The following is an 11,409-nucleotide window of genomic DNA, read 5'->3' as shown; positions in this document are numbered from 1 at the left end:
TTGTCATTGCACTCTAGAACTTACTCAATGTCCTGAATGACTAATCAGAAGAAAAAAGTCAAAACTGCATTTAAATGCCTATGGAAAGAGCCTCTAATGTGGTCCTTAAGACTTCAAGACAGAAAACAAAGATGGAAATATTTGGGACATTAAGCATTCCCTGATGTTTCTTGTGGCCTCCCACAGCAGCCCAGTTTACCTCAGGGCAGAGTTCTCCTGGCCTGTTTATCAAACTGGGTTCCTGCTGCCTGACTGGAGAAGAATGTACTTAAAAGGATTTTAAAAGCTCAGTAAAAAGGATCAATGTATTATAGGTCATCCATCAGTGACAGAAGACTCCTGGACCTAAAAAACATGGAAACTGTCAGTAGAACATTTGGTGGAGAAGTTTGGACTCCACGTGTTTTCTGGAGCATGGTGGCTTTGAGGAGAACTCTGCAGAATCTCAGCTCATGCATTACCTCCAGGAGCCTTGGTCAGAAAACAAGACTTGGGATGGGGTGGAGACTGGTGTTGGTTAGAATGCAGAGTGGTTTTACTATTTTTGGAACTGACCTCCGTGTTTGAGTAAAGGTAATTTGCATGGGCAGGGTATAGACTGCAAGCTCCTCAAGGACAGGAATTTTAGTCTGCTTGGTTCACTGCTGGATCTTGAATACTTAAAACAGTGCCTGACACAGAGCAGGCACTCAATAAATATGTGTTCACTAGATGACGGGTATTCCCAGGCACAGAGACTGATAGATCTCTTTCTAAACATTGCCCTAGAACAAACATCTCCTTCCCTATGTGAACTTGGCTTTCATAAAAAGGGCCACACCAGACAGTACAAACATCCTACCCATGGTCAATTACTGACACAAAGGCAGGAAATTGGGCTTCAGGCCTGAAGGTACAGAAATCTTAGAGTTACAATGGTGCTGATGAAAAGCAGCAGGTACAGCCCTATGGGTCTGGTCAGGTGGAAGACCCCCCATGCTACATTCTGTTCTGCTGTTTTTATAAATCTATAGGGAATTTCCCCATCCAACCCAATAACTGCCTTTCAGCCATCAGCTGCTGCTGTGCAGATAATAAGTTTTCTTCATTGCTGCTCATCAGATGATACCGTTTTATCCATGGCTGCTCAAGTGTCTTTGGTTCCCAGGCCCCTGAGCGAACGTGTAAATGAATACAGTTTGAGCACCATAAGATCATGCTTTCTCCTTCCCACTACGAGTTGCCGATGCACAGCAGGTTAAGGCTGCATGCTGGTTTGGGGCAGCAAGCGCCTCTGTCAGTTCAGGCACAGGGAGAAGCAGGGTAGGGGGAGATGCAAGGATCAGATCGCAACCCTCAAAGGCAGCTAATCGTATAATTGGATCGGGCTGATGCAATCAAAGAAGGTGCCATGTGGTTTAAGCAGACAATGGCCCAAAAGAATGAAACCTCCACACAGAACGAGGATGAATAGAACATGGCCCAAGTTTCCATCTTGCAGTCTTTAATCTTTTAAATCAAAATCCCAAAGGCCTTGTTTCTGTACTTTAGAGCCAAGGTGCAGAACCTGGACAATGGGCTCTACTTCAGAGCACTGATGCCCCAAAGGGGTTGTGCCTTTCCATCTTGGATGACCTGAGATGACCTACTGGGAAAACCAACGAGTTAGGAGGCTGGAGTCCTGAAATCTGGTCCCAACTTTGTCACTAACTTGTGTGACTTAGCCAAGGCACTTCCCTCTGTGGACCTCACTTTCCCTATCTGTAAAATAGGAACAATAATCCTCTCTCACTTACTCTAAAGCTGTTGTGTGAGAGGTCATGTTTATGAAAGTGCATTGAATATGATAAAACATACAAAATAAATATGTAAAGAGCATTATTAGAAGATCATAAACCCACAAGCCTTCATAGTCATCAGCCTTAATTTAACCAGGCCTGTTCTATGACCCATGTGAAGTACTAGGCTCTATCTTCACAGCGGGCTGGGATCTCTCTAAAAACAGCCACAAGTTGCCAAAGCTCCTTTCTCCCATGGATAAAGAAGAGTTAGAGCCCCCAAACGTTCTAAGACACAGCCATGACCAGCTCCCTGGGCTGAAAACCAAGACCTGCATGGACTCCCCAAGGCTCTGCATGACTCACAATCCAGCCGCCTCCATCCGTGTCCATGTCACAGTACACCTGCAGGGGCCGGCCGGCATCACCGTGCAGGTAGATGGTGTATAGCCCACTGGCAGCGTTGCTGTTCCGCTGAACCTGACTGCAGTCTGAAGGGTGTGGAAAACGGGCACCAACTGGGAGCCAAGCAGAGGGACAGGGTCATTAGCAGAAGGGCAAGGACAAAGGGGAGTGGGGCTTTTTTTAAGGCAATTTGTTGTGTTTGGAAATTATTTCATAATCTCCTATTTTGTTTCTTCTAACTCTTCTCTTGCTTCTTATTTTTCTCACTCACTCTGCTCTCACCAAACTCTCCAAATGCACCAGAACTAAGGTCAAGTTCACATCATTTCCTCCACCAATCCAACTCCCCACATAATAATACTCCATTTTGCTCTTCTCCTTAATCTCTCCACTGTGGCATGGGTTTCTTTTGAAGCCATCACCCATTTCCATTTTCCCACGCTGAGAGAAATCCATAGTTCTGTATCCACTTGCTCCTCCTTGGACAATTTTCCTGGCCCCTCCCATGCTGGTCCTCTATTGCAATGTTGTGCAGAGTGCAAGATTACCTGTGGAGAGGGTGGTGGCTGCACTCCTGCTCCGATGATCACCTTTAAAGGCAACCAAGGAGACAGGGTACGTGATGCCCTGCTCAAGGCCTTGCAACTCAAACCTCTGGTCACCTTGTCCAAGCTGCACATCCTACCAAACAAAGGAGAGAGTAGGCAGTCAGTTATTGAGTTTATGCCCCCTGGCACCCTAGGTATCAACAGAATTGCCGGGTACTAATGACAGAAGCTCTCTAAGGGCACAGTGGCATCCCAGAACCCCAGCGGATCCCAGCCACTTCTCTAGAGGACTGTGTCACAGAGATTCAGCACTGCTGGGAGCATTAGTTGAGGGCCAGTCCCAGGCACTGCACTTTGAGAGCACTGGCCAGGTTTCCTGGAGACATCTGCTATTTCACATACACGCTAGGGCACTGACTCTGACACTGCTGGCAATAACAGGCTGGCAATGCTGGCCTAAGGAGATGTGCATGGGAAGGTGACACTGGCCATTGCTAACTGAGACATGGAGATAGTTGGTATTCAATAAACTTCCTTCTAAAATTTACTTCCCCCAAAAGCATAGGGCTAACTTTTCCCAGCAGGATAATCAAAAGTATTGAGATAATGAATAAATGAAGGTGCCCTTCCTTTTTTCCTTCCTCCCTTCTTTCTTTCTTGCTAAGGAGACCAAATAACAATTTTCCATTGGGACAAGTCTTGGAATTTTGCTGGCCTTCAGATCCCATGTGGAGAAATAACCCTTGAAATAAGGGTTAATCAGTTCGTTAGATAAATATTTGTTATGCACTTACCATGTGCTAAGCACTGTCTTAAGTACTTTAGATACAATGATAAGCAAAACAGACAAAAGTTCCCTGCCCTCATGGAGCTTACATTCATCGTGGAAGACCAACAAGAAACAAAATAACATGGGGCAGATGTGCGACCAGCAACTATGCATCGATCAGCAAGGAACAGGCACAGAGGTTAGTCCTGACAGTGACACCACTGTGTTCACAAATGACTGTGCCTAGCACTATCCCCCTCGCACAGCAGGTGATCAGTAAGGATCAACTGATTGGCGCACAGGTCACCATGAGGCCAGCAATGAAGCTGACTGGCCCAAGTCAGTTGCTTCACACTGAGGCTACAGAAGAGAAGGCACCCAGAGAAAAGGCAAGGAATGCCCCGTACCTTAACTGTGCCATCTGGGAATTGGTAGGTCAGAATGTAGCCATCGATCTGAGCAGAGGGGGGTGTCCAGGTCAATACCCCACCAGACAGTGTTGCAGCAGATGGATGAAGGTTTTTGGGAGGGTCAATTTCTGTATGTAAAAAGTCAGGTAACTATGATTACTAAGATACAACTGAGGCAAGGTAGTTTTTTAGATATCGATTTATATTTTCTCCCTACATATCCCCCCATTTCTTTCTCCCTTCAAGCATGTAGCAGGCTCTGTTATTTCTCGCCACAGGGCCTTTCTGACCTTTGTTTGAAAAGTGCAGACCCATGGAGGATTAGAGAATTAAGGAACAGGGCATTGGGTGGGTTCCAGAGGCAGGGAATCTGGGTCCCTACCTCCCCAGCAGATTCCCAAAGAGTGATGGATATGAACATCCACATTAGCAGACAGATTCTCAGAGACAGCAAAAAAGTGATATGGAAGGAGGAGAGAGCCACAGATGTGAAAGGGCCCTGCACACAGAAACCAGCGGGGTTCAGCAAACAACTACCTGGAAAGATGACTGAAATGCGGGATGGGACCCCAGTGCCGGCACTGGGAAACCACCCTGCAGAGAGAGCATGACCCTCAATTTACTGAGATTTCTGACCAACAAGCAGAATGGGGGCTTATGATGAAAACTAAGTTGGTACAGAAATATAAAGTTATATTTCTTACATACCTAAGTTTGTGCCTTTGGATGCATACCTAGTACAGAAAGAAGAAGGGGGGAACGGGGGCGGGGGAGAGAGAGAGCAGGAAAAGAAAGGAAAGGAAGGGAGAAAGGGAGAAAGAGGAAAGAGAGAAAGAGAAGAGAAAAGTAGAAAAAGCAGAGAACTCTTCTTGTACATACTTCCCCACCCAAACAGCAGAGGGAAGGCATGGGCATGCGGCTGTGCACCGTAGACCAGGAAAACTAAAGCTCAGCCACACCACCAGTCAACACCATAGTAACTGCTCAGACGGCTTATTTTTTTTTAACCAAATAAGATATGAATGGAAATTTCCATTTTGAAAAAACATCATTTTAATTTAGAAGTTCCCAAAACGATGTCTTCAGGCTATTTTCTACCCAGTAGCATTTCAGCTGAGGACTGAATTGGAGTATTTAATAGAAATCAGACAGCTGTTGTTTTGAATTAGGATGTTTTGACAAATTTGGGGTTTCTGTACTATCAGCTTGGTTTGATTTTCTAGAGCATAACATCTGGCACGGATTGTATTCTATCCATCACATGGAAAAACTGAATATCCTTCTTTCAAAATCAAAGCAAAATTGTAACTATTTAAATATCTTAAGTTAGCTTCTGCCACCTCTTTGCCTGCCCACGCCTGCCCTGGTTATGGACTTGAGATGTCTGTCTCTGTTACTCACACATTTCTGTGAAGTAGAAAGATGATAATCTCATTATTGTTATCTTTAAAAAATGTGAAAAGTGAAGCAAAGAGAAGATAAAGAAGGAAGAAGGGGAAAAAAGGAATGGGGGCAAGAGAAGGAGGGAAAAACTAAGAAGGAGAGAGATAGAGAGGCTGGTTACTAGTCCCCTCTCAAGAGCAACACCGGGCACTAGGGAGTCTGGGGCAGAGAAAAGAGTTTTTGATATTTTTTTAAATCACACCTTTGTTTAGAATGAAAATTTTTACTATAAGCACACCGTATTACTTTCTGGATTAAAAAGGCTGGCTGATTTTAACTAATAAAAATCATAAATTCAAGGTACCTCTAACTCCGGTGGCCACACCTGGTCACTCGGCCACAGAGGGGATGGACAGACCTTGCCCTCACTGCCCGAAGAGGCCCACAGACCTCACGGTGGGCATAACGCTCTTTTCCAGGTCCCTCTGAGGCCTGATCTCCATGAGGCTCAGCTGAGGCCGGAGGCCCCATCACACACACATAATACATGCAGTTCAGGCACCCTGAACCAACAACTGGACATGGAACAGAGGAAGATGCTCCAGCATTGCCCACCTTCTGGAAAATGGAACAGAAGGCACTTCTGCCTGTCTTCACCCAACTAGAGCTGAGGCCCAGCCAGCCACGTTCTAATGCCAAGGGCAGAGAGCCAGAGAGGTGAGGGAGGCCACCTTTTGCACAACCTTCACACCATGTCCTTGACACTCTTTCATCTCATCTGAACTGTCATGTCAACATATTACCTCCAAAAGGTAAAACAGGACTGCCTTGAAGAATGTCCTCAGGTGAAGCAGCCACCCTCCCTGCACCCCTCCACACCCCAGTTATGGAGAAAGACTCTCTCCTGGTCAGTGTGAAGTGTTCCCCAGTCCCAGTCCCTCACACTACCTGTCGGGGCCTTGGTGTCGGCCTTCCTGCTCTCGCGGGCCCCCTTCTCGGCCCACACGTAGACCGTGTACTCCACGCCCGGCCTCAGGCCCGTCAGGACGGTGCTGCTCTGTTCCTTCCCCACAGGAACCTCCCTGGTCTCTCCATCGGCCGAGGTGTAGCGCACCATGTACCTGTCAATGGCGGCTTGCACCGGGTCCCAGGAGACGGGGGCCGTATTCTCTGTCACCCCATCAGTCACCAGGTTTTGGGGGCTGTCAATGTCTGAAAGGAAAATGCTGGTTAATATACACTATGAACAGGCAACAAAGAGTGAGGCCATTTTTCCTGGGCTGAGACAGTTTCCTGTTCTTATGGTTTTCCCATATCATGTGTTGGTTTTTAATTGTTTCATGGACAGAGATCTTGTCTCCACAGCTGGATTCTTGAATCCTCAAGGATACAAACAGGAGAGTGGAATAAGCACCAGACTCAGAGTCAGAAGAGCTGGCTTCTAGTCACAGCTCAGAGAGGCAGAGCAGAGGGCCAGGAAGGCCCTGGGATGGAGCCAGCAGACCGGGAATCTAGTCTCAGCTCTGCCATCAGCCAGCTGTGGCCCTGGACATCTCATTTGCCCCTGCCTCAGTTTCCTCATTTGTAAAATGTTGGCCTTAGACTAAACAGATTTTAAGGTATCATTATAGGGCCGGCCCATGGCTCACTCGGTAGAGTGCAGTGCTGATAACACCAAGGCCACAGGTTTGGATCCTATATAGGGATGGCTGGTTGGCTCACTGGCTGAGCATGGTGCTGACAACACCAAGCCAAGGGTTGAGATCCCCTTACCAGTCATCTTTATAAAAAAATAAATAAATTAGGTATCATTATATTCCATGAATAGTCCATGGATCTAACTCCATGAATCATCAGCTAACTTTGTGCCTTGTAGAAATCATGCACCCCTCTGTATTGGAGGTTTCTCTACTGTAAAATGGAGACATTGATTCCTGCTCTGTGCAGCTCAACAAATTACTTTGAGAACCAAGTAAATGAGGAAAATAACGGATCTTCTCCATGTTTATCAATGTGGAAATTTTCTGTCCTTGTAGCTCTCACCAAAATAATAATAAAAATCTCCTGAGCAACAAGATAAAGCCACCAAAACTGCTGTCGAAACCACCTCTATTACAATCTCTACGATATTGAGCTATTTTTTCACAGAATTTGAGAGCCAAGAAGTCGTATCTTTTCTGAACTTCTTNATCACAACTTGGTTTAGAATGAAAATTTTTACTATAAGCACACCGTATTACTTTCTGGATTAAAAAGGCTGGCTGATTTTAACTAATAAAAATCATAAATTCAAGGTACCTCTAACTCCGGTGGCCACACCTGGTCACTCGGCCACAGAGGGGATGGACAGACCTTGCCCTCACTGCCCGAAGAGGCCCGCAGACCTCACGGTGGGCATAACGCTCTTTTCCAGGTCCCTCTGAGGCCTGATCTCCATGAGGCTCAGCTGAGGCCGGAGGCCCCATCACACACACATAATACATGCAGTTCAGGCACCCTGAACCAACAACTGGACATGGAACAGAGGAAGATGCTCCAGCATTGCCCACCTTCTGGAAAATGGAACAGAAGGCACTTCTGCCTGTCTTCACCCAACTAGAGCTGAGGCCCAGCCAGCCACGTTCTAATGCCAAGGGCAGAGAGCCAGAGAGGTGAGGGAGGCCACCTTTTGCACAACCTTCACACCATGTCCTTGACACTCTTTCATCTCATCTGAACTGTCATGTCAACATATTACCTCCAAAAGGTAAAACAGGACTGCCTTGAAGAATGTCCTCAGGTGAAGCAGCCACCCTCCCTGCACCCCTCCACACCCCAGTTATGGAGAAAGACTCTCTCCTGGTCAGTGTGAAGTGTTCCCCAGTCCCAGTCCCTCACACTACCTGTCGGGGCCTTGGTGTCGGCCTTCTTGCTCTCGCGGGCCCCCTTCTCGGCCCACACGTAGACCGTGTACTCCACGCCCGGCCTCAGGCCCGTCAGGACGGTGCTGCTCTGTTCCTTCCCCACAGGAACCTCCCTGGTCTCTCCATCGGCAGAGGTGTAGCGCACCATGTACCTGTCAATGGCGGCCTGCACCGGCTCCCAGGAGACGGTGGCCGTATTCTCTGTCACCCCGTCAGTCACCAGGTTTTGGGGGCTGTCGATGTCTTTTTTAAAAGATTTAGAAAAGGTTGAACTTTAGAACCAAGGGAGGGTATCCCACCACCCCGTCACCAGGAGCTCTCCACTCAGGTTATCATTAATAATGGCATAATGCCATCTAAAACAGAAGTGAAAGGCCCCAGGTTCTGATTTTCCAGGGAAACAAACCCCTGGGTATTAAAACTGGAAGGAATCAGATCTTCTCCATGTTTATCAATGTGGAAATTTTCTGTCCTTGTAGCTCTCACCAAAATAACAATAAAAACCTCCTGAGCAACAAGATAAAGCCACCAAAACTGCTGTCGAAACCACCTCTTTTACAATCTCTACGGTATTGAGCTATTTTTTCACAGAATTTGAGAGCCAAGAAGTCGTATCTTTTCTGAACTTCTTGACTTATGAAAGGGGAGGAGAATGGAGGCTCAGAGAAATAGAGTTTGGTCCAAGTTCCTGTTATTTTCTTGTATTAAAACCAAGGCTGAGAGCTGGCCTGTTAGCTCACTTGGGAGAGCGCGGTGCTGATAACAGCAAGATCAAGAGTTCAGATCCCCATTGGGCCAGCCACCAAAAAAAAAAGAAAAAAACAAACACCAGACTAGACTCCCCTTGCTCTGTATTTTGAGCTCTCCCACCTTCTCAGGGACTTTGCTCCTTTTCATCTGCCCCCGCCCCGCCCCCACACAGCAGTCTCTTCTCTTCTACCATCAGCCCCAGACAAGCAAGCTCCAGGACCTCCCCTCCCCTCCCATATCATTCCTTTCCTCTGCACTCGGAACCCACAGGCTGTCTCAGGAGAAGTGTCTGCATTCACTCCTCACCTCCCATTCACTCCTCACCTCCCATTCACTCCTCACCTCCCATTCACTCCTCAACTCAATCACATTTGGCATCTTCCCAAGTCACACCACTAAATCCGCTCGTCTAGGTCACCAACTACTTGTGTGGCCACTTCTAATGGACACTTGCCGTCCTTGATCTACTTTGCAGTAGCACTTGGCAGAGCTGGTCCACGCCCTCCTGCTTGAAACACTCTCAACTCCTGGCTTCCGTGACTACACACCCCCGGGTTTTCCTCCTAACCTACTGGCTCCTCCTCCTCAGTTCCCTGTCAGCAACCTTCAAATGTTGGAATGTCCAAAGCTTCCTCTTTTCCTCTGTCTACATTTCTCCCTAGGTGATCTCACTCATGTGCATGGCTTTAAATACCCACTGATGCTCACTGCTCCACGATATGTACGAATGCTGAGCCTCTGACATGTATCCACGACTGCATATTCACCCCAGGGTCTGGCCTGTATTAGATACTCTGTAAGTATTGTGGAATCAATAAATAAATCACTCAATTAGCCAAGGAATCACGTAAGTATCTCAAGCTTAAATATATAAAACTCTTAATGTTCCTCCCCAAACTTATTTCTCTCTCATGTCCCCTCTCCAAAAAAAAATGACACCCCAATTTTCCACATTGCTAAGTCAGAAACGCAGATCCTGCTCGAGTACTCATTTTCTTCCTACCCCACATCTCATCCATCAACAAGTACCTCCAAGTATTTATATCTCCAAATATATGCCCAGACATCTCCTTTTCTCTACGCCCACTGCCAACACTCTTGTCCAAATCGTCACCCTCTCTTACCCAGACTTTCATAAAGGCTTCTTTACTGATCTTCCCAAGTCTACCCTTGTCATCTCTGCCATTTATTCTCATCATTGTGGCCTGAATAACGTTTCTGAATGAGGACTGCATCATGGCACTCTTCTAATAAATATAACACACGTCTTCTTTGAGGCACCACGTGGTCCTGTGTGGTCTGCCCCCTGCTCCTTCCCACCTCTCAGGCCACTTGGGCTCTCACCCTCTAGGCTCCAACAACACCAGCCTCTTTTTAGTTCCTCAACCATCTCATGTGCTGTGGCAGCTCAGGGCCATTGCACATGCTCTTCCCTCTGCCAGAAATGCCTAGTTTTTCCTAATATCCATTTTTCCCTTTTTCTAAAAGCTGTCCAATAGATAGAGCTCTCTGTAGTAATGGAAATATTCTATAATCTACATTGTCTGATACAGTAGCCATGATTGACATGTGGCTATTGACCATTTGAAATATGGCTAGTCCATCTGAGAAAGTAATTCTTTATTTTAATTATTTTAAATTAAAATTTAAATAGCCACATACAGCTAGTGGCTGCTGTGTTAGTCAGGACAGGTAACAAAAGTTAAAGTTGAGCACGTGGGCATCCAGCTAAAGACCTCATTTCCCAGCCTCCCTTACAATTAAGCCTGGCACTGCAGCTTGGGTCTGGCAACAGAACGTGAGAAGAACTGGTGAGTGCAGTGCTCCAGTCACGCCTTGCCTTTTCCATGCCCCTTCCCATGAGCTGAAATGCAGAGGGGGTGGTGACCATTTAAATGAGGGCAACTCCCTGGGAATGACTGAGCAATAATACAGAAGAAGCCTGGGTCCTGTACGGGGGGGCTCACAAACACTCTGCCACTCCAAAGAGAGGAATAAACTCCTTTCTTGTTTCAGCAACTGTTATTTGGGTGTATCTGTGTGTATACTATTTCTATTCACCCATCCTACTTAAGAAACATCCCTACTCTGTTATTCTCTGTACCCACACCATGTTCATCACCTTCATAGAACTTATCGTAATTTATGGGTATGAATTTGTTTTCTTGTCTTTGTCTATCTTCCCCGCTGGGCTTCGAGAGAGTGGAGATCATATTTGTTTTGTTCACCACTGTATCCCCAGGCCTGGCATTTAGAAGATGCTCATTAAAAGATAGCTGCATTCTGAAATGAACACAGGGCTCCAGCTTCCCAGGTTAATACTTGCTCCTTTATGCTACACAGAATCTGTTAAATCAAACCAACATAAAATAGCTTGTGATAAAACAGTTCTTTGATCCAGTGGCTTTAGGAATTTTATATTGGCTTTACATCTGTAATTTTTTTTTTTTTTTTTTTTTTTTTTTTTTTTTTTTTTTTTTTTGT

At 46.2% G+C, this 11,409-nt stretch overlaps 1 protein-coding gene across 1 annotated transcript in view; it reads right to left on the bottom strand.

The window, feature by feature from the left end:
- Nucleotides 1-11,409, bottom strand: part of TNN (tenascin N) — a 54,773-nt gene that overhangs the window by 14,175 nt on the left and 29,189 nt on the right. The window contains exons 10-14 of the mRNA XM_008591190.1: nt 8,155-8,418; nt 6,221-6,484; nt 3,887-4,017; nt 2,711-2,843; nt 2,124-2,275 (exon numbers count right to left, since the gene is read on the bottom strand). Coding sequence (XP_008589412.1) covers nt 2,124-2,275; nt 2,711-2,843; nt 3,887-4,017; nt 6,221-6,484; nt 8,155-8,418 — 944 coding nt within the window. The remainder of the gene's footprint in view (nt 1-2,123; nt 2,276-2,710; nt 2,844-3,886; nt 4,018-6,220; nt 6,485-8,154; nt 8,419-11,409) is intronic.

Source organism: Galeopterus variegatus, unplaced genomic scaffold, assembly GCF_000696425.1.
Source record: "Galeopterus variegatus unplaced genomic scaffold, G_variegatus-3.0.2 Scaffold145, whole genome shotgun sequence".
NCBI lineage: Eukaryota > Metazoa > Chordata > Mammalia > Dermoptera > Cynocephalidae > Galeopterus > Galeopterus variegatus.
This window is presented reverse-complemented; position numbering and strand designations above follow the sequence as displayed.